The 24,493-nt window shown below is 45.0% G+C and overlaps 1 protein-coding gene across 1 annotated transcript in view; it reads right to left on the bottom strand.

Moving 5' to 3' along the window:
- Positions 1–24,493, bottom strand: part of LOC124719894 (alpha-mannosidase 2) — a 784,015-nt gene that overhangs the window by 176,785 nt on the left and 582,737 nt on the right. The window contains exon 9 of the mRNA XM_047245074.1: positions 21,270–21,443. Coding sequence (XP_047101030.1) covers positions 21,270–21,443 — 174 coding nt within the window. The remainder of the gene's footprint in view (positions 1–21,269; positions 21,444–24,493) is intronic.

Here is a 24,493-nt window from a genome sequence, read left to right as displayed (position 1 = left end):
ATACCAATCACCAGGACTGTTTATAACCTATAGGGACAGTGACAAAAATGTAAATTAAATAGCTAACATACGTACATATTCCAGGCCACTGATGATGCCTTGCAGAAAATAAAGGCGAAACGCGTATGGCACTAAAATTGTGTTTTATTCAGTTGCTGTCAGACGGTCCATAAGTAAAAATTATCAATATACCGTAATATTACACGCAACTGAGGAAGACAGGACTACAAAAGTTGAAGATGTTAAATGTTAAGTATACAGGTATTTTATAGGTATGTGAATTTACGAATGGCAATACAGGGTATTCGGAAATTCCCGCTACAAATCTCTAGGGCTTGTGGAGTGGATTGAGTACATCATATTTTGAACAGGAACCCATGTCCGGAAACGTACCGTTTCATGCTGCAGCTGTTTGAAAACATGTCTGCTAGGTAGGTACGCAACAGGGCAGGCATGGGGAGGGTGGTGCCGATGTCATTTTATTGCAAAATTCATCATTATTTATTTATGGATAATGCATTTCTTCTTGTTTCTAGTTACATACTGCACGCGGGAAATTGCTGTTTTCATTTCAAATATAAATTCTTAGTATCGATATTTCATGAAAGATCGTTAATAAAGGTTGCCTAAATTAAGAAAACATAACAATTTAATTTTTAGGGCAAAATGAACAAAAATGAGTCATCACAGAGACAGTCCCTTCGACTGTTCAGAGACGTCACTAAACCAACCGCCGGCAGCGGTGGCCGTGCGGTTCTGGCGCTGCACTCCGGAACCGCGAGGCTGCTACGGTCGCAGGTTCGAATCCTGCCTCGGGCATGGTTGTGTGTGATGTCCTTAGGTTAGTTAGGTTTAAGTAGTTCTAAGTTCTAGGGGACTTATGACCTAAGATGTTGAGTCCTACAGTGCTCAGAGCCATTTGAACCATTTGAACTAAACCCACCCAAAAACGTAAACAACCTTGCATGGGCAGCGCCTACTAGACGGATGGGGTCCGACAGCCGATAAGTACCTGTCATTCCGCTAGGAAGGAGATGCACGGCTCGTGTTGTCTGTAGTTCAGCCATACCTAGATGGTCAATACCGCAGATCGATCACGTCCGCATTGTTAATCTGTGCCAGGAAGGGCTCTCAACAAAGGAAGTGTCCAGGCGCCTCGGAGTGAATCAAAGCGATGTTGTTCGGACATGGGGGAGATACAGAGGGACAGGAACTGTCGATGACATTCCTCGCCCAGGCCGCCCAAAGGCTACTACTGCAGTGGATGACCGCTAACTACGGATTATGGCTCGGAGGAACCCTGACAGCAACGCCACCATGTTGAGTAATGCTTTTCGTGCAGCCACAGGAAGTCGTGTTACGACTCAAACTGTGCACAATAGGCTGCAAGATGCGCAGCTTCACTCCTGAAGTTCACGGCGAGGTCCATCTTTGCAACCACGAGACCGTGCAGCGTGGAACATATGGGCCTGACAACATGCCGAATGGACCGCTCAGGACTGGCATCACGTTCTCTTCACTGATGAGTGTCTCATATGCCTTCAATCAGACAATCGTCGGAGACGTGTTTGGAGGAAACCCAGTCAAGCTGAACGTTAGACACACTGTCCAGCGAGTGCAGCAAGGTGGAGGTTCCCTGCTGTTATGGGATGGCATTATGTGGGGCCGACGTACGCTGCTGGTGGTCATGGAAGGTGCCGTAACGGCTGTACGATACGTGAATGCCATCCTCCGACCGATACTGCAACCATACCTGCAGCATATTGGCGAGGCATTCGTTGTCGTGGAGGACAGTTCGCTCCCCCATCGTGCACACCTTGTAAATGACTTGCTTCAGGATAACGAAATCGCTCGACTATAGTGGCCAGCACGTTCTCCGCACATGAACCCTAAGGAACATGCCTGGGATAGATTGAAAAGGGCTGTTTATGGACGACATGACCCACCATCCACTGTGAGGTGTCTACGCCGAATCGCCGTTGTGGAGTGGGACAATCTGGACCAACAGTGCCTTGATGAACTTGTGGATAGTGGAATGCATCAATAGAACAGGACGTGCTACTGGGTATTAGAGGTACCGGTGTGTACAGCAATCTAGGCCGGCTCTGAAGGTTTCGCTGTATGGTGGTACCACATGCAATGTGTGGTTTTCATCATCAAAAAAAAAAAAAAAGGCGAAAATGATGTTTATCTTGATGTGTATTCCAATTTTCTGTACATGTTTCGGAACTCTCTGAACTGAGGTGATGCAAAACTTCTTTTGATGTGTGTAGTTTTATGTGCAGCGTATGAGTTTAAGATTCATGACAATTTTTATCACCGATCTGGTACAGTGACTGAAGTTATGAAACATGGACCGCAGGCGATAGCAGTTGTAGTAATTACATTGCAACACCCATCTAACTTTTGAGAGCGACGATACTTATATGCAACAAACAGTATTTTGAAAAAAAAAAAAGGAGTAAAAGTGCTCAAATGGGTATATACACTACTGGCCATTAAAATTGCTACACCAAGAAGAAATGCAGATGATAAACCAGTATTCATTGGACAAATACATTGTACTAGAACTGACATGTGATTACAGTTTCACGCAATTTGGGTGCATAGATCCAGAGAAATCAGTACCCAGAACAACCACCTATGGCCGTAATAACGGCCTCGATACGCCTGGGCATTGAGTCAAACAGAGCTCGGATGGCGTGTACAGGTACAGTTGCCCATGCAGCTTCAACACGATACCACAGTTCATCAAGAGTAGTGACTGGCATATTCTGACGAGCCAGTTGTTCGGTCCCCATTGACCGGAGTTTTCAATTGGTGAGAGATCTGGAGAATGTGCTAGCCAGGGCAGCAGTCGAACATTTTCTGTATCCAGAAAGGCCCGTACAGGACCTGCAACATGCAATCGTGCATTATCCTGCGGAAATGTAGGGTTTCGCAGGGATCGAATGAGGGGTAGAGCCACGGGTCGTAACACATCTGAAATCTAACGTCCACTGTTCAAAGTGCCGTCAATGCGAACGAGAGGTGACCGAGACGTGTAACCAATGGCACCCCATACCATCGCGCCGGGTGATACGCCAGTATGGCGATGACGAATACATGCTTCAAATATGTGTTCACCGCGATGTCGCCAAACACGGATGCGACCATCACGATGCTGTAAACAGAACCTGGATTCGTCCGACAAAATGATGTTTTGCCATTCGTGCACGCAGGTTCGTCGTCGAGTACACCATCGCAGGCGCTCCTGTCTGTGATGTAGCGTCAAGAGTAACCCCAGCCGCGGTCTCCGAGCTGATAGTCCGTGCTGCTGCAAACGTCGTCGAACTGTTCGTGCAGATGGTTGTTGTCTTGCAAACGTCCCCATCTGTTGACTCAGGGATCGAGACGTGGCTGCACGATCCGTTACAGCCGTGCGGATAAGATGCCTGTCATCTCGACTGCTAGTGATACGAGGCCGTTGGGATCCAGCACGGCGTTCCGTATTACCCTCCTGAACCCACCGATTCCATATTCTGCTAACAGTCATTGGATCTCGACCGACGCGAGCAGCAATGTCGCGATACGATAAACCGCAATCGCGATAGGCTACAATCCGACCTTTTTCAAAGTCGGAAACGTGATGGTACGCATTTCTCCTCCTTACACGAGGCATCACAACAACGTTTCACCAGGCAACGCCGGTCAACTGCTGTTTGTGTATGAGGAATCGGTTGGAAACTTTCCTCATGTCAGCACGTTGTAGGTGTCGCCACCTTCGCCAACCTTGTGTGAATGCTCTGAAAAGCTAATCATTTGCATATCACAGCATCTTCTTCCTGTCGGTTAAATTTCGCGTCTGTAGCACGTCATCTTCGTGGTGTGGCAATTTTAATGGCCAGTAGTTTACATCTAATTTAAGTGACTTAATATGTTTTCCTCACAATATTGTGTGTGTGCAAAACAAAGGGTTAACCGAACGGCACCAGTACCACGCAATCGGCGTGTTTAACTGACTGTCTGCGAATCGACGCTTGACCCGGAAGCGGCCGGCTTCGACGCGAGGAAGTGGATTTTGTGCCCGTGGCGTGTCCTATCGTATCGCGCCACATCTTAACTGCCGGCGCGCCAGTTTAACTGCCACCCTGGGGGAAGCGTTTGCTTTGTGGTCGCCCAATGTTTAGGGGCACTTCCCGCGCCCGTAAACCCGCCGCACGAATCAACGCACGCTTAATACTCCGCCGAGTGACTTGCCCAAGGCGTCGCTGAGCTGATTTATTCGCCAGTTCCATGTCGCCAAATGCAGGCCGCGAATAGAGACAAGTGCAGCCGAAGGCGATTCTGGTGATCTTCCGTGTCGCCACAGAACGTTCCCGTGCGTTCGACCGATTCACGGAAGCAAGAATGTCTTGCAAAGAAATAACGGCCCGTGCAAGAAAAAAAAGCTCAGATCGTTCGATATAGGAAGGAGGATTGGAAACTAAAGCACAATTTTTCCCCCCACTATTGTGGCCAAAATTGTGACGTTTCACGACAATATACACACATCACAGTAAGTTTTGCATCACCTCTGTTCCCAGAGTTCCGGAACCTGTAGAGAAAATTGGAACAGAGATCGACATAAACATCATTTCCGCGCTTTTTACTGTTCATGAAAACCACACATTGCATCTTGTACCACCATACAGCGAGACCTTCAGAAGTGGTGGTCCAGATTGCTGTACACACCGGTACCTCTAATACCCAGCAGCATCTCCTCTTGCATTGATGCATGCCTCTATTCGTCGTGGTGTACTATCCACAAGTTCATCAAGGCACCGTTGGTCCACATTCTCCCACTCATCAACGGCGATTCGACGTAGATCCCTAAGATTGGTTGGTGCGTCACGTCGTGCATAAACAGACCTTTTCAATCTATGCCAGGCACGTTCGATAGGGTTCATGTCTGGAGAATATGATGGCCACTCTAGTCGAGCGATGTCGTTATCCTGAAGGAAGTCATTCACAAGATATGCGCGATGGGCTCGCAAATTGTCGTAAACAAAGACGAATTCCTCACCAATATGCTGCCGATCGCTGGACTGTGCGTCTAAGGCGTTCAGCCTGACCGGGTCATCTCCAAACACGTCACCGACGATTGTCTGGTTGATGGCATATGCGATACCCATCAGTGAAGAGAACGTGATGCCAATCCGGAGCGGTCCATTCGGCATGTTGTTGGACCCATCTGTACCGCGCTGCATGGTGTCGTGGTTGCAAAGATGGACCTCGCCATGGACGTCGGGAGTGAAGTTGCGCATCATGCAGCCTATTGCGCACAGTTTGAGGCTTAACACAACGTCCTGTGGCTGCACTAAAAGCATTATTCAAGATGGTGGCGTTGCTGTCAGGGTTCCTCCGAGCCATATTCCGTAGTTAGCGGTCATCCAATGCAGTAGCAGCCCTTGGGCGGCCTGAGCGAGGCATGTCATCGACAGTTCCTGTCTCTCTGTATCTCCTCCATGTCCGAAAAACACCGCTTTGGTTCACTCCGAGACGCCTGGACACTTCCCTTGTTGAGAGCCCTTCCTGGCACAAATTAACAATGCGGACGTGATCGATCTGCGGTATTGACCGTCTAGGCATGGTTGAACTACAGACAACACGAGCCGTGTACCTCCTTCCTAATGGAATGACTGGAACTGATCGGCTGTCGGACCCCCTCCGTCTAATAGGCGCTGCTCATGCGTAGTTGTTTACATCTTTAAGGCCCGTCCACACGCAACGATCTGTCTGCGCAAATGTCTGCGCACATCACATCTGCGCAGACAGATCGTTGCGTGTGTACAGAAAATTTGCACCAACCTGATGTGTGTGCAAACTTGGAAGTTGGAGTTGGAGGTATGAGCGAAACCTCTCAAATCTGTGGGTTCAAACCAGATCTGCGCAGACAAGTTGGAGCGTGTGGACAGGATATCGCCGCAAATCTGGCGCGAAACAGCTGTTTGCTCAGTCTAGTGTTTGTATTTGTGCGCACAGGGCGTTAAAATGGCTGATACTCGACAGTGTTCTCGGGAGTTTGTAAATGAATTCATTGAAATATACAGAAACCACCCATGTTTGTGTAAGATTAAAAGTAAAGAATATAGTGACCGAGACAAAAAGACAGCAGCATACAATGCTCTAATTGAAAACTTGCAGGCAGTTGACGCCTCGGCAAACAGAGAAACAGTAATAAAAAATAAAAAAGAATTCGTTGCGAACTCCGTCTAAAATTCAGAGTGGAGTTTTGTATCCTGTAACAAACGTTTGTAACAGGTTGCTTCTACACAGTAGCGATCTGAAAATGCCTACTCAGAAACAAAGTAAACCATAGCTCATTGGCCATGTAGGTATAAAATCTCTAATAATATAGGCCTACTGTGTTTCAAACACGTCTACGACACCAAAAGTATTATCTGTAACTTGGCAGACTTAATTTACTTGACTTGCCGTCATGAACTCATCCTTCAGGACAGCGTAAATAGCTTCACATGTGTTGAGTATTATTTCACTCAACTCTTGTTTCGATATTGCGGTTGAAAATTCCAAATCCTTGTAGCTCCTTCCTGTTGCTAGGAATCTTAATGTTACCGCCAGCCGTTCATGAGGAGAAATTGCTCTTCTCTACACAAGTATTTTTTCTCATAATATGAGGGGTTACAAGCTTTAAGAGATAATTATAAGTTTCGACATCCATCCGCAAATAATTTTGCCAATCGTTAGGTTCGCCCTGCAACTCTCGCAGTAAATTTTCGTGACAAAACTGCTTTCGCTTTAGCAGCCACTGTCTACACCATTTTTACCGCTTTCTCTGTTTCCTGCGGTTGGTCTGAATGTTTTTTGCAACACAAGTTGCGAACACAGACCACAACAGAACTTCCTCCACTTCTATATTTCAAAATAACTGAGTTAAATTTTTGACGTTTACGGGGAGCGTAGTTGCTTGCCACTGATATTTCTTTTCTACACCGACAGATGGCGGGCGAGTAGTAGATCGGGATTTGTGTCGTGTGAACACACCACATTTGCAGCGATCTTTTGCATGTACAGACATCTGCGCCGATGTCTGCGCAGACAGATCGTTGTGTGTGGACCGGGCTTTAGACGGGTTTAGTGACATCTCTGTATAGTCAGAAGGACTGTGTCTGTGATACAATATCCACAGTCAACGTCTATCTTCAGGAGTTCTGGGAACCGGGCTGATGGAAAACTTTTTCTGCTGAGTGTAGTTTGAAGTTTGCGCTACAAAGCGTATTTTGTTTTGTTGTGCAGGTCTAGCGAGACAAGCCTGAACTACGAAACAAACATCGCGCGTTTGCTGATGAAGGCCACAGTGCGCAAACCGAGTGAAATTCGCAGCGAGAAGTGTGACATGTACTGGACGACGGCGTGGATCGTAGCAATGTCTCCAGTTGGTGAGCATTGTTCCAAGAGCGCCGTGTGGACACAGACACACAGTACTTGACTGGCGGAGACGCATCTTTAACTGAAGCGTGACATTTGGTGAGGTAAGATGCCGTCACCAAGTTTGTATATTGTACTATCAAAATTCTCTGAATCCAAATGCCGTTCCCCAGTTGAGCAAATATTTGTGTAGTAGTTGAGTCATACACTGTAGAATCGTGTTACGGGAAAAACAACAACTTGTATGCACATACGTCTAAAACAGACGGTAGTTTTCGTAAGAACACTCAAATCACTGAAGACACTTGTTCTGGGGCGGCCGCTGTGGCCGAGCGGTTCTAGCCGTTTTAGTCCGGAACTGCGCAGCTGCTACGGTCGCAGGTTCGAATACTGCGTCGGGCATGGCTGTGTGTGATGTCCTTAGGTTAGTTAGGTTTAAGTAGTTCTAATTCTAGGGGTCTGATAACCTCAGATGTTAAGTCCCGTAGTGCTTAGAGCCATTTGAACCATTTTTTTAACTTGTTCTCAACGACAAATAGCACGTTGTACTTACAGCAGCAATTTCATAAGTAACATACCATTCGAAGAAAAGCCAAAGGTCATCAAAACTGGTTAAAAGCATTTCATTCAGTTACGTCTGTTAATACGAGATTTATATAACCACCTAAAATGTATATAAACTATTTAATCATGACCAGTAAGAAAGAAAGGGATAATGTAGCTAATTTTAGAACTATTTCTATGCCATCAGAGTTTCCTAAAGTTAGTTCATGATATAAGGTCACTGGCTTGTAGAAAATATACTAAGGCTAAATCACAATCAGACTCAATTTTTACAGTTTATAACACACAATTCCCGACGTTTTAACTTCACATAATGGGCATATGATTAGTGAAATTGAACAGTTCATATTTCTAGTTGTTAAGGTTGATAGTAAACTGTCATGGAAAGCCCACGTTCAGGATCTTATTCAAAGACTTAATTTTGCCATTTTTATTAGTGGAACGATATGTGAAGTAAGTGATCGTTCGACACGGAAATTAGTTTAGTTCGCTTATTTTCATTCGCTTATGTCGTATGGAAAGTATATTTTTGGCTCAGAAACAGGTGCTTCGGGCAATAAGTAGTGTAAGTTCGCGAACATCTTGTCGACCCCTGTTCACGAGTCTGGGTATTTTGACATTGGCTTCTGAATACATTAATTCTTTACTGTCATTTCTTGCTAACAATATCAGCTTATACACAAGAATAAGCAGCTCTCACTCAGTTAATACTGGGCAGAAAACCAACTTGAATTTGTATCGCACTTCCTTGACTCTTGTGCAAAATAATGCACCTGATGTAAATCCTATGGAACCCATCTGGGTCGCTATCAAAAATGGTTCAAATGGCTCTGAGCACTATGGGACTTAACTGCTGAGGTCATCAGTCCCCTAGAACTTAGAACTACTTGAACCTAACTAACATAAGGACATCACACAGATCCATGCCCGAGGCAGGATTCGAACCTGCGACCGTAGCGGTCGCGCGGTTCCAGACTGTAGCGCCTAGAACCGCTCGGCCACTTCGGCTGGCGACTCTTGTGCAAAAAGGTGTGCAGTATACTGCTGCATCCATTTTAAATAAGCTGCCACTCGAATTCAGAAATCTTTGCAGTAATCCACGAGCTTTCAAATTGCAACTGAAGAGTTTCCTCTTGGGTCACTCCTTCAATTCCGCCCTGGAGTTCCTTGGAAAATTATGCTTATTCTTGTTTCATTGTTGATTGCGTTTACTTAAACTTATGGACTGACTTTTTTCGGGTTTATCTGTTATTACTTTTATGTTGTAATTTTATGTACTGACACGTTCCATGACCTTGGAGATTTGCTCCTCAACTTGGTCCTACGGAACTTGACGTGCCGGCCGGTGTGGCCATTCGGTTCTAGGCGCTTCAGTCCGGAACCGTGCGATGGCTACGGTCGCAGGTTCGAATCCTGCCTCGGGCATGGATGTGTGTGATGTCCTTAGGTTAGTTAGGTTTAAGTAGTTCTAAGTTCTAGGGGACTGATGACCACAGAACATTTCGGAGTGTCTTCAGGGACGTCTCGTGAGTAATCTGGAACACTGGACCCGCAGAGTGGCTCTTACCGGACACTCAAATCTCCAGATGTCAGACACTCATATCGGTACCAAATGATGTTTGTCGATGGACTTTCAACGAAAACAGCGATTTAGTTCGTGCTGCGTGCTGTCCTCCACTGTTGTTGTTGTTGTGGTCACCAGTCCTGAGACTGGTTCGATGCAGCTCTCCACGGTACTCTATCCTGTGCAAGCTTCTTCATCTCCCAGTACTTACTGCAACCTACATCCTTCTCAATCTGCTTAGTGTATTCATCTCTTGGTCTCCCTCCACGATTTTTACCCTCCACGCTGGCCTCCAATACTAAATTCGTGATCCCTTGGTGCCGCAACACATGTACTACCAACCGATCCCTTCTTCTAGTCAAGTTGTGCCACAAACTTCTCTTCTCCCCAATCCTATTCAATACTTCCTCATTAGTTATGTGATCTACCCATCTAATCTTCAGCATTCTTCTATAGCACCACACTTCAAAAGCTTCTATTCTCTTCTTGTCCAAACTGGTTATCGTCCATGTTTCACTTCCATACATGGCTACACTCCATACAAATACTTTCAGAAATGACTTCCTGACACTTAAATCTATACTGGATGCTAACAAATTTCTCTTCTTCAGCAACGCTTTCCTTGCCATTGCCAGTCTACATTTTATATCATCTCTACTTCGACCTTCATCAGTTATTTTGCTCCCCAAATAGCAAAATTCCTTTACTACTGTAAGTGTCTCATTTCCTAATCTAATTCCTTCAGCATCAGCCGACTTAATTCGACTACATTCCATTATCCTCGTTTTTCTTTTGTTGATGTTCATCTTATATCCTCCCTTCAAGACACTGTCCATCCGTTCAACTGCTCTTCCAACTCCTTTGCTGTCTCTGACAGAATTACAATGTCACCGGCGAACCTCAACGTTTTTATTTCTTCTCCATGGACTTTCATACCTACTCCGAATTTTTCTTTTGTTTCCTTCACTGCTTGCTCAATATACAGATTGAATAACATCGGGGAGAGACTACAACCCTGTCTCACTCCCTTCCCAACCACTGTTTCCCTTTCATGCCCCTCGACTCTCGTCCACTACAAACAGTAATTAAAAGGAACACTAGAACTGCAGAGTATAGGGAACCGTATCTGTGAACTGTGAATAGGAAGATTATTGGTAGGCGATCAGAGGGTTAGCTACCCTCTGTAAAAAAAAAAAGTTAGTAGAGCGTCAGGTCGTCATACTATAGGTCCTGAGTTCAAAACTAACTGACTGCTATTCTGTTAGCGGTTTACGCGTGAAATTGTTACATGGGAGAACTTTTTTCTGACATGTAAAAGGACTTTTCGGAGTTTATACCTATGTTCTTCTAGCAGTGTGCTTTCGCTTAGTTATTTGAAAGTACCAATACATTTGTGTACACAACACGGAACATATACAAGGTGTTGCAAAAAGGTACGGCCAAACTTTCAGGAAACATTCCTCACACACAAATATAGAAAATATGTGGACATGTGTCCGGAAACGCTTACTTTCCACGTTAGAGCTCATTTCATTACTTCTCTTCAAATCACATTAATCATGGAATGGAAACACACAGCAACAGAACGTACCAGCGTGACTTCAAACACTTTGTTACAGGAAATGTTCAAAATGTTCTCCGTTAACGAGGATAAACGCATCCACCCTCCGTCGCATGGAATCCCTGATGCGCTGATGCAGCCCTGGCGAATGGCGTATTGTATCACAGCCGTCCACAATACGAGCACGAAGAGTCTCTACATTTGGTACCAGGGTTGCGTAGACAAGAGCTTTCAAATGCCCCTATAAATGAGAGACAAGACGGTTGAGGTCAGGAGAGCGTGGAGGCCACGGAATTGGTCCGCCTCTGCCAATCCGTCGGTCACCGAATCTGCTGTTGAGAAGCGTACGAACACTTCGACTGAAATGTGCAGGAGCTCCATCGTGCATGAACCACATGTTGTGTCGTACTTGTAAAGGCACATGTTCTAGCAGCACAGGTAGAGTATCCCGTATGAAATCATGATAACGTGCTCCATTGAGCGTAGGTGGAAGAACATGGGGCCCAATCAAGACAACAATGCCTGCCCAAACGTTCACAGAAAATCTGTGTTGATGACATGATTGCACAATTGCGTGCGGATTCTCGTCAGCCCACACATGTTGATTGTGAAAATTTACAATTTGATCACGTTGGAATGAAGCCTCATCCGTAAAGAGAACATTTGCACTGAAATGAGGATTGACACATTGTCGGATGAACCATTCGCAGAACTGTACTCGTGGAGGCCAATCAGCTGCTGATAGTGCCTGCACACGCTGTACACGGTACGGAAACAACTGGTTCTCCCGTAGCACTCTCCATACAGTGACGTGGTCAACGTTACCTTGTACAGCAGCAACTTCTCTGACGCTGACAGTAGGGTTATCGTCAACTGCACGAAGAATTGCCTCGTCCATTGCAGGTGTCCACGTCGTTCTAGGTCTTCCCCAGTCGCGAGTCATAGGCTGGAATGTTCCGTGCTCCCTAAGACGCCGATCAATTGCTTCGAACGTCTTCCTGTCGGGACACCTTCGTTCTGGAAATCTGTCTCGATACAAACGTACCGCGCCACGACTATTGCCCCGCGCTAATCTATACATCAAATGGGCATCTGCCAACTCCGCATTTGTAAACATTGCACTGACTGCAAAACCACGTTAGTGATGAACACTAACCTGTTGATGGTACGTACTGATGTGCTTGATGCTAGTACTGTAGAGCAATGAGTCGCATGTCAACACAAGCACCGAAGTCAACATTGCCTTCCTTCAATTGGGCCAACTGGCGGTGAATCGAGGAAATACAGTACATACTGACGAAACTAAAATGAGCTCTGACATGGAAATTAAGCGTTTCCGGACACATGTCCACATAACATCTTTTCTTTATTTGTGTGTGAGGAATGTTTCCTGAAAGTTTGGCCATACCTTGTTGGAACACCCTGATATACAAATATACTCTATAGGTTTTCTACGTTCAATTAACGAAGCGAAATCACGCTGTCAAAAGAACATTGCTATAAACACCGAAAATCCTTTTACATGTCAGAAATTTGTTCTTCCATTTAACAATTTCATGCGTAAAGTGTTAAAAAAAAGCCAACGGTGAGTATCGAATTCGGGATCTCACGTTATAACATTCTTTTTTTTAAATTTTTTTAAAGTGTATTCATTCTCTTCGGTATTGTTCGTTGCGTTTGCTTTGGGCGGACGTCACACGAGACACCCGTTCAATGTTGATCATTGATTCCTTTACTCAGTTTCTTTTCTATTATTACAGAGGGTTTGGGAGACGACCTGAGGGAGTCGCTGCTACAACCTTGCGTCTCTTGCTAAAAATCGGGATGAGATGCGAATACAAGAACTCAGCAAGAGAGTTCTCTTAGCCTCTCTCACCTCAGTTCTCCTCAATCGTACCTATAAGCTGAGCAACACAGTGGAAGGTTGGGCAACCAACCCCAGCGGGAAACTGGGTCAGCGAGCCGACAGTATGTGGACGACAATGGAAGGCAACGGGAAACCACCACAGGAATTCTTCCCTAAACGTTCATGGGATGGACCTCTCTGTACAATATTCCGGAGGTAAAGCTTCCCCTCAATCGGATCTCCGCGAGGGGAATACAACGAGGACTCCAGAGATTGGGGCAAATGGAAAAGGAAGGAAGGAGAAGAAAAAGGAAGACTGATTGAGGGCTGGAGCTTGGAACATTTTAACCCTTCTCCAGGAAGGGAAATCAGAAAACGCCAAACATGAAATGACAAGAAACAAATTGGATGTACTCGGAATGTGTGAGGTGAGATGGGGTGGTTGTGGAGAACTAGACAGTGACGACTTCCGATTGTACTATTCAGGTGAAGATAAAAATGGAATGTATGAGGTTGGAATTTAGATAGGTAAAAGACTGAATATGTTAGTAGAATAATAATGATGATGAGACTGAAAGGGAAAAAGAAAGAGTTAGTTATCATCCAGCTCTATATGCCAACAAGTACTCATTCAGACGAAGAGGTAGAAGAATGTTATGAGACGACAGAAGACTTAGCAGACAGAGAGAAAAGAAATGCATGTATTGTTATAAAGGGTGACTGGAATGCGGTAGTTGGTCAAGGACCAAAAGGAAAAGCTCTGGGGAAATTTGGACTTGGAGAAAGAAATGAGAGAGGGCAAAGATTGTTGTAGCACTGCAATGAAAATTTTATGGTACTTGGAAATACTCAATTTGATAACCACAAAAGACGATGGTATACTTGGATATCTCGATATGACAGCAAAAGATACCAAAATGATTACACAATGATACAATAAAACCGAAATTGCCTAAAAAGCGTCAAAAGCTATCCAGGGCCAGATATTTATTCAGATCATATACACTCCTGGAAATGGAAAAAAGAACACATTGACACCGGTGTGTCAGACCCACCATACTTGCTCCGGACACTGCGAGAGGGCTGTACAAGCAATGATCACACGCACGGCACAGCGGACACACCAGGAACCGCGGTGTTGGCCGTCGAATGGCGCTAGCTGCGCAGCATTTGTGCACCGCCGCCGTCAGTGTCAGCCAGTTTGCCGTGGCATACGGAGCTCCATCGCAGTCTTTAACACTGGTAGCATGCCGCGACAGCGTGGACGTGAACCGTATGTGCAGTTGACGGACTTTGAGCGAGGGCGTATAGTGGGCATGCGGGAGGCCGGGTGGACGTACCGCCGAATTGCTCAACACGTTGGGCTTGAGGTCTCCACAGTACATCGATGTTGTCGCCAGTGGTCGGCGGAAGGTGCACGTGCCCGTCGACCTGGGACCGGACCGCAGCGACGCACGGATGCACGCCAAGACCGTAGGATCCTACGCAGTGCCGTAGGGGACCGCACCGCCACTTCCCAGCAAACTAGGGACACTGTTGCTCCTGGGGTATCGGCGAGGACCATTCGCAACCGTCTCCATGAAGATGGGCTACGGTCCCGCACACCATTAGGCCGTCTTCCGCTCACGCCCCAACATCGTGCAGCCCGCCTCCAGTGGTGTCGCGACAGGAGTGAATGGAGGGACGAATGGAGACGTGTCGTCTTCAGCGATGAGAGTCGCTTCTGCCTTGGTGCCAATGATGGTCGTATGCGTGTTTGGCGCCGTGCAGGTGAGCGCCACAATCAGGACTGCATACGACCGAGGCACACAGGGCCAACACCCGGCATCATGGTGTGGGGAGCGATCTCCTACACTGGCCGTACACCACTGGTGATCGTCGAGGGGACACTGAATAGTGCACGGTACATCCAAACCGTCTACCATTCCTAGACCGGCAAGGGAACTTGCTGTTCCAACAGGACAATGCACGTCCGCATGTATCCCGTGCCACCCAACGTGCTCTAGAAGGTGTAAGTCAACTACCCTGGCCAGCAAGATCTCCGGATCTGTCCCCCATTGAGAATGTTTGGGACTGGATGAAGCGTCGTCTCACGCGGTCTGCACGTCCAGCACGAACGCTGGTCCAACTGAGGCGCCAGGTGGAAATGGCATGGCAAGCCGTTCCACAGGACTACATTCAGCATCTCTACGATCGTCTCCATGGGAGAATAGCAGCCTGCTTTGCTGCGAAAGGTGGATATACACTGTACTAGTGCCGACATTGTGCATGCTCTGTTGCCTGTGTCTATGTGCCTGTGGTTCTGTCAGTGTGATCATGTGATGTATCTGACCCGAGGAATGTGTCAATAAAGTTTCCCCTTCCTGGGACAATGAATTCACGGTGTTCTTATTTCAATTTCCAGGAGTGTATTAGCAGTAGCTGAAGTTCTAGTTAAATTGAAAACAACGTGGAAAGGACAGAAGTGGGAGCACATTAACTTTGAGAAACTGAAAGACAAATGCAATTGTGAAAAATTAGAGAATGCATATTGTGAAATCAGGATGCAAGGACAGGAAGCAGAATGCTGAGAAGGAAGATGGGATCGTTTTGAAAATGGAATCAAAAAGGCAGCTAAGGAAACGCTTGGAGTCAAGGAGAGGAAAAAAGTAAAGAAAGAATGGGTAGCACCAGATATGATAATGGGATCAAAAAGGCAGCTAAGGAAACGCTTGGAGTTAAGGAGAGGAAAAAAGTAAAGAAAGAATGGGTAACACCAGATACGATAACCAAGATAGATGATCGCAGGAAATGGGAAACTGTAAACACAGAAGAAGGGAAGCGCAACTACAGAAGCTTAAATAATGAATTGAGAAGGGAGACAGAAAAAGCAAAGGAGAAATAACTGAGAGAAAAGTATGACAAGATACAGAAATTAGAGAAAGAAGGAAAATATGATTTGATGTACAAAGAAGCAATGGATCTCACATTCAGGGAAAAGAGAAACAACAATGGACTAAAGGAAGTAGCGGCAGCAGACGGTAAAATGGTAACTGAACCCCAAGAAATAATGAGAAGTGGGAAGAATATATAGAATGGTTATACGCTGCAGACAGCCAGCCAAGTAAAGAAGAAGAAGAAGATAAAGTTGCAGATGATGACAAAGGAAATGCAATACTAACTAGAGAGATTGAAGAATCTATGAACGAGATGAAAAATGGAAAGGCAATGCTAATTGATGAGACATCTGCGGAGCTGTTTAAGTTATTTGAGAAAAAAGGGAAAAGGGAGTTGATTGAATTGTGTAATCAAGTATACATGACAGGAAAATCGCCAAAGGGCTTTGCAGAAAGTATCTTAATACCTATAGAACAGAAAAAGAACAGCAAAAAGTGTGAGGAACAAAGAACAGTGAGCCTGATATCGCATTCTGAGGACGCTCAACAGAAGTCTATATGGAAAGCTGAATTGCGTAATAGGAGATGTAAAATTTGGTTTCAGGCGAGGATTGGGAACTAGAGATGCCATTGGGCTACTGAGAGTGCTAGAGTAGAGGTACATGGAGAAGAAAAGGAAGGTGTATGTTGTGTTCATTGATCTTGAAACGGCTTTTGACTGTGTCAGATGGGACAAACTGATGGAAATCCTAAGGAAACGTGGAGTTGACTGGAGGGATAGACGGCTAATTAGAAATTTATATTTGAACCACAGAGCAAGAGTAAGAGTAGGAGGTGTGATGAGTGAAGAAATAGAACTGGAAAGAGGTGTAAGACAAGGTTGTTGTTTATCAACAACACTGTTCAATATATATCCGGAGGAAATTATCAGTGAAAGTTTCGATGCAAGGAGAGGAGTTTGTATGGGGGTCGAAGAGTGGAGTATATAAGATTTGCAGGAGGCATGGTTGTGATGGAAGAGAGTGCAAGAGAGATGGAACAAAAGTTAGATGACCTAAACACAAAATTAGAAGAATATGAAATGAAGATTAACAAGAAGAAACCGAAAAGTATGGTAATTGGAGGGAAGGTGAGAAAATGCCGTACGAAAATAGGGGGAGAGGAAATAGAGCAAGTGAATAACTTCAATTACTTGGGAAGTGTAATAATGGATGATATGAACTGCTCAACAGAAATTAGGAAAAGAATTGCAATGGCAAAAGAAGGATTCAAGAGGATACAGAAATTACTTTGTCGACCACTAAACAAAGATCTGAGGAAAAGACTTGCCAAACCTTACATCTGGAGCGTTGCACTATGTGGTGCGGAGACCTGGATGTTGAGAAAGGAAGATGAAAGAAGATTGGAGGCACTAGAGATGTGGATATGGAGAAGAATGGAAAAAGTGAAATGGAAAGACCGAGTAAGGAATGAAAAAGTATTAAGAAGAGTTGGAGAAGAAAGAAACATGCTGAAAGTCGTCAGAAAGAGAAAACGGAAATGGAGTGGACACTGAGAAGGGACTGTTTACAGAAGGAAGGGATAGCAGGAATGGTGGAGGGAAAAAGGGGAAGAGGAAAAAGAAGATATCAAATGTGACTTCTGAAATTTTCCCGGCGTATTTCGTCTTCTAATAATTTCCGGGTATGCAGCCGGATCCCGTCGACATTCTGCCACGATATTTCGGCCCGGAGACGTCCGGCCATCATCAGGTGAGTACACAACTACTGAAGAGCCCAGGTGCAGTCGCGGTATTTATGCCGAATCTCGCGCATGTGGCGGAATGTCGACGGGATCCGGCTGCATACCCGGAAATTATTAGAAGAAGATATCAAATGCTGGAGAATATAAAAGGAGACACATATTCAGAAATGAAAAGACTGGCTTTGGACAGACAAAAGTGGGAGAGGCTTAACCCATGACAAGACCTGCCGTAAGGCAGAATACCGGCAGGACTGAGTGGCTGAGCGGTTCTAGGCGCTGCAGTCTGGAACCGCGCGACGGCTACGGTCGCAGGTTTGAATCCTGCCTCGGGCATGGATGTGTGTGATGTCCTTAGGTTAGTTAGGTTTAAGTAGTTCGAAGTTCTAGTGGACTGATGATCAAAGATGTCAAGTCCCATAGTGCTCAGAGCCATTTGAACCAAGCAGAATACCGTACTACTACTACTAACCCTGTGACCGAACATGCTGAGCTACCATGTCGGCTATGAACTCACCTACCAGGGACTTACACAGCCATACCTCACATATATGCTTTCCACATACTGCGTCGTTTTGGTGTTACTTTTAATTACCATTTACATATGTTCCACTAGACAACAGCACACAACACGAACTAAATCGGAGCTTTGGTTGATCCTCCATCGACACACAGAGTTGGTACCGATCTGAGTGTCTGACATCTGCAGATTTGGGTGGTGAGTAATTGCATTTCATTTCACATCTTACCGCCCACCGCCATTTTTCTGTGTGGCTGTACTGCTCTGGAAATATGCGCACAGTGATGCGAAATGCGCTGCATGTGTCGTTTGGAAACATATTCGTCCCATTCAGTGACAGTACTCGATTTTGAAAATATGGAAATTTGTGGTAAGTTCCTATGGGACCAAACTGCTAAGGTCATCGGTCCCTAGGCTTACACACAACTTAATCTAACTAAAACAGGCTCAATCAAAAAATAAAAACATAAATCCAAAATAAACACAACATTTCCAGAATACAAGAGAACGTACAAGCTGAAAACTTACAAACACACTCAACAAACACCCACAATAACACCACACAGAAAAGAACCAGATGGTACACCATGACCTACGCACATAAACTAACACACAGAGTTGCAAATATCCTAAAGAGACAGGGCTTCAAAATAGCTCATAAGCCTGGGCAAACCCTCCAATTACACCTAAGCCAGCCAGCAACAAAGAGGGACAAATTCCAACAATCAGGAATATATAAACTTGAATGTCAAAGTTGTGATGCAGTATACATAGGCATGACATGCAGGAATTTTGAAACACGATACAAAGAACTTATCAGATGTTGGAAGTATGAAACAAACCATTCCACATTTGCAGAGCATTTAAAACACCATAACCATCAGCCTACAAACATGGAACAAGAAATAAAAATAATGAGAATAAGCAACCATGACAAACATCTTATACAAACGCAAGAAAACTTCCACATCCAGAAAGCCATAGCAGAAAACGAACAAGTGATAAATAAACAAACACACATCAGCACAGGCTCCCCACTACACTTAATAAAAGAAATGATAAGATAAAACAAAAATACTCTTCCCCACACCATCTGGACACACACACACACACACAAACAGCCAAAAAAAAAACACACCAGAATACACACACACACACACACACACACACACACACACACACACACACATGCATACACGAACAGATCACAGATACTTCAATAATTACACTCGAAAGTTCGGCAATAATATTCGATCTTTGGCTAAAACATTCGACAGTCGGCAACAGAAACCGAAACATTGCATTGAAACAAGCGAGCAGTTCATAGTGCTGTGGAAAAAACTGCAAATTGTTATTCATAAGAAGAAGAACAACACCAAAAATGCAACAGGAGCGTAATATGTAAGAAATTGTCCACGCAACCCGTAAGTACAGTTCAAACCGTTACTACTTAATAGGAAATACCAACCACCAGGACTGTTTATAACCTATAGGTACAGTGACAAAAATGTAAATTAAATAGCTAACATATATACATATTCCAGGCCACTGGTGATGCCTTGCAGAAAATAAAGGCGAAACGCGTATGGCACTAAAATTGTGTTTTATTCAGTTGCTGTCAGACGGTCCATAAGTAAAAATTATCAATATACCGTAATATTACACGCAACTGAGGAAGACAGGACTACAAAAGATGAAGATGTTAAAACTAACTTACGCTAACGACAACACTCACACTCATGCGCGAGGGAGGACTCGAAGCTCCGACGGGGGAAGCCGCGCGAACCGTGGCAAGGCGCCCGAGACCGCACGGATACCCCGCGCGGCTCCTGCTTTTGACAACAGCCATGGTCACTTACTGTTTGTCACTATGTTCGGACTCAGTATAGCTTGTTTCTGTCTAGGGTTTTCCGACAGTCCTAGCAGTACGTTAACAGCGATAGACAGCAGTACTGAGGACAGAATGAGATTTTCACTCTGCAGCGGAGTGTGCGCTGATATGAAACTTCCTGGCAGATTAAAACTGTGTGCCGGACTGAGACTCGAACTCGGGACCTTTGCCTTTCGCGGGCAAGTGCTCTACCAACTGAGCTACTCAACCACGACTCACGCCCCGTCCTCAAAGCTTTACTTATGCCAGTACCTCGTCTCCTACCTTCCTAACTTTACAGAAGCTCTCCTGCGAACCTTGCAGAACCAGCACTCCTGAAAGAAACGATATAGCGGAGACATGGCTTAGCCACAGCCTGGGGGATGTTTCCAGAATGAGATTTTCACTCTGCAACGGAGTGTGCGCTGATATGAAACTTCCTGGCAGATTAAAACTGTGTGCTCGGACCGGGACTCGAACTCGGGACCTTTGCCTTTCGCGGGCAAGTGCTCTACCAACTGAGCTACTCAACCACGACTCACGCCCCGTCCTCAAAGCTTTACTTATGCCAGTACCTCGTCTCCTACCTTCCTAACTTAACAGAAGCTCTCCTGCGAACCTTGCAGAACTACCACTCCTGAAAGAAACGATATAGCGGAGACATGGCTTAGCCACAGCCTGGGGGATGTTTCCAGAATGAGATTTTCACTCTGCAACGGAGTGTGCGCTGATATGAAACTTCCTGGCAGATTAAAACTGTGTGCTCGGACCGGGACTCGAACTCGGGACCTTTGCCTTTCGCGGGCAAGTGCTCTACCAACTGAGCTACTCAACCACGACTCACGCCCCGTCCTCAAAGCTTTACTTCTGCCAGTACCTCGTCTCCTACCTTCCAAACTTTACAGAAGCTCTCCTGCGAACCTTGCAGAACTACTACTCCTGAAAGAAACGATATAGCGGAGACATGGCTTAGCCACAGCCTGGGGGATGTTTCCAGAATGAGATTTTCACTCTGCAACGGAGTGTGCGCTGATATGAAACTTCCTGGCAGATTAAAACTGTGTGCTCGGACCGGGACTCGAACTCGGGACCTTTGCCTTTCGCGGGCAAGTGCTCTACCAACTTTTTTCTTTCTTTTTTTCTTTTCTTTATTAAAACAATCATCTAAGCACATAAGGACAAAAACAAAATAATGAGGTACTGAAACTGTTTCAACACGAGTGGTGTCCTACAATAGACTGAAGAACACATTTCACTGAATGCAATGGAAAGGTGGCGCAGACGTATGGAGGGACAGTGCTAGCAGGGCGCGCCTCACCTTGCGCGGCAGCTTCTCATAGGACTCGCGGTCCGTGTCGGGCAGCAGCGACAGCTTGGCCGCCCCCGCACCGCCCCCCGACGCAGCCGCCGCCGCGCCGCCACCGATGGACGCCCCGCCGCTGCCTCCGCCTCCGTCGCCTCCCAGCAGCGACAGCGCCGCCCTGGCGGTCACCTGTGGAACCACAACGTCGTTATTAGCCAACAGAGCAGCGTTGAGTAGGGCTGTAAAAATAACATTTTCTACCATATCTGTTCAGAATTGTAGCTCCTCACAAGCGCCTTGTTTTCTAACCAAACTGCGTGGCTACGGAGTATCGCCTCAGTTGTGCGACTGGATTCGTGATTTCCTGTCACAAAGGTGACAGTTCGTAGTAATAGGCGGAAGTCATCGAGTAAAACAGAAGTAATATCCGGCGTTCCCCAAGGAAGTGTTATAGGGTTGGGGTTGGGTTGTATGGGGAAGGAGACCAGACAGCGAGGTCATCGGTCTCATCGGATTGGGATGGGGATGGAAGTCGGCCAAGCCCTTGCAAAGTAACCATCCCGGCATTTGCCTGGAGCGAGTAGGGGAAATCACGGAAAACCTAAATCACGATGGCCGGACGTGGGATTGAACCGTCGTCCTCCCGAATGCGAGTCCAGTGTCTAACCACCGCGCCACCTCGCTCGGTGGAAGTGTTATAGGCCCTCTATTGTTCCTGATCTATATTGACGACATAGGAGACAACCTGAGTAACCCTCTTAGATTGTTTACAGATGATGCTGTCATTTACCGTCTTGTAAAGTCATCAGATGACCAAAACAACTTGCAAAATGATTTACATAAGATATCTGTATGGTGCGAAAAGTGGCAATTGACCCTGAATAAAGAAAAGTGTGATTCACATGAGTACTAAAAGAAGTCAGCTAAATTTCGATTACGCGGTAACTCACAAATCTGAAGGCTGTAAATTCAAGTAAGCATTTACGGGATTACAATTACAAATAACCTAAATTTTAAAGATCACAGATAATATTGTGGGTAGAGCAAACCAAAGACTGCGATTCATTGGCAGAAGACTTAGAAGGTGCAACAGGTCTACCAAAGAGACTGCTTACACCACGCTTGTCCGCCCTATTCTGGAGTACTGCTGTGCGGTGTGGGATCCGCATCAGGTGGGACTGACGGATGACATCGAAAAAGTTCAAAGAAGGGCAGCTCGTTTTGTATTATCGCGAAAGAGGGGAAGTAGTGTCACAGACATGATACGTAAATGGGAGTGGCAATCATTAAAACAAAGGTGTTTTTCGTTGCGACGTGATCTTGTCATGAAATTTCAGTCACCATTTTTCTCCTCCGATTGCGGAAACACTCTGTTGGCACCCACCTACATAGGGAGAAATTATCATCAAGATAAAAGACAATTCAGGGCTCGCACAGAAAAATTTAAGTGCTCGTTTTTCCCGCGTGCCGTTCGAGAGTGGAACGGTAGAGAGACAGCTTGAAGGTGGTTCATTGAACCCTCTGCCAGGCACTTTATCGTGAAATAGCAGAGTAATCACGTAGATGTAGATAACTGTTAACGAAGTATTCTTATTCGTTATTGGTGCGTCATCTACATCTATATATACTGGGCCTTAAAAAAAGAGTTCCGTATTTTGAGAAATGTACTAGGACAAAAAAAAAGAAAAAATGTCCAGTAAACATGGGCTCTAAAATATGAGGGGCATTCCATAAATAATACACAGGTTAGTATTACTGTGGATTGTTTGATGCAACAACAATGAGAAAATTACGTCAGATGTAGGCGGGAGTTTGAAGAAAGAAGCACGTGCTATCGTTTTTTCGCTGTGTACTGTAACACAAAATTGGCGAGAGGTAGAAACGGACCCTGCAGGAGCCTCTGGTACTGTGATTGTTGAAGAGGAGAGGTCGTACATCAAGATCGAAACATTACGCGGCAAAACCCGACAGAAGTCCCTAGTGAAGTTTGTAGTGAGTTTACAGTGCACCCTATAGTTCAATTCTTTTACCTTGGCAGCTCGCGCATGCCCGCCCAGACGCGGAAGATTGCTGCGTTGCCAGTTGTGCGCACCAAGAGAAGCAGCGCCATAGTATAGTATAGTTCGCAAACTTACGTTTAGGGGGGAGCGCGCAGTTTACGAAGTAAAGCCACCACGGCCGCATTAACCCTTTCGCTGCTACAGAGACGTGCTCCCCGCATTTTGTCATCGCTGCACTGCTCGCCTGTGCTGTCACATGGTGTTCCCACTGCTTTGACACACTTTATCATTCTGTTTCACTAAAACTATTTGGCCCAAAAATTAGATTTTTACACTTCTTCTTGACTGATACCTTCCCCCCACAAATGACTTAATTTTGTTTCGACGTTCAACGCAGTTATTGTGCAGCATTAAATGTAGTAAACCATTGCACGAGATTTTGAATAGTTTGCAGATGTAAAAGTCCATAGCGCATACTTTCCGTATGGTCGATTTTAGTTGCCACAATGTTGAGAATGAAATATGGACAAGACACCTAAATTTCATATAAAATTTACTGTATAACAATATGTCATTTAATTTAAGTACCAGATAAGTGCTGTATGTAATATTGAGAAATATTCCGTCTTTCCTGACTGTAATAAAACTTTTATTTATACCAGAGTCATTTCGCTTATTTCTAAAACGTTCTGATTAAAACAAAGTTGTCGAAGTACACAAAACTGAATTGTGGATGTAATAAAACGTAGAAACTAAAATATATGATCAGTGAGGTGTAGTGCACAAACAATTTGTGTTTGTCACAATGGACAGGAAATAGTTGCCAAAACATAGATCAGTCGACGAAAACATTGAATATGATGTTGCCGAAGCAGCGAAGCAAAGAATTGCGTCAGACAATCAAGTAGCTCGGCAACGTACGAGCCGAAATTCTGCTCTAAATAATACTTTTAATACTGTCGCAAAAGAATATAGCTCAATATGAATAGTAAAACAGCGACTACGGAAGAGAAGATATACAAACAAAACAGATAACATGAATATTGTTTGTGTGCCTTTTCATTGTTTTTAATTGCTGGGAAAAGAAATATTGGAGAACAAAATTAGAAAAACCGAAAACTTATTATGATTATAATGAAGAGACAAAGCACTAGAAATTTCACAAATTACATTCAAACGAATAAAATTCATGACATAAGACACTTCGATATTATTTTTAAATAAAGAAAATATTAAGCA

Source organism: Schistocerca piceifrons, chromosome 11 (genome assembly GCF_021461385.2).
Source record: "Schistocerca piceifrons isolate TAMUIC-IGC-003096 chromosome 11, iqSchPice1.1, whole genome shotgun sequence".
Classification (NCBI taxonomy): domain Eukaryota; kingdom Metazoa; phylum Arthropoda; class Insecta; order Orthoptera; family Acrididae; genus Schistocerca; species Schistocerca piceifrons.
The sequence above is the reverse complement of the archived record's forward strand: the minus strand, read 5'-3'. Positions and strand labels throughout refer to the sequence as shown.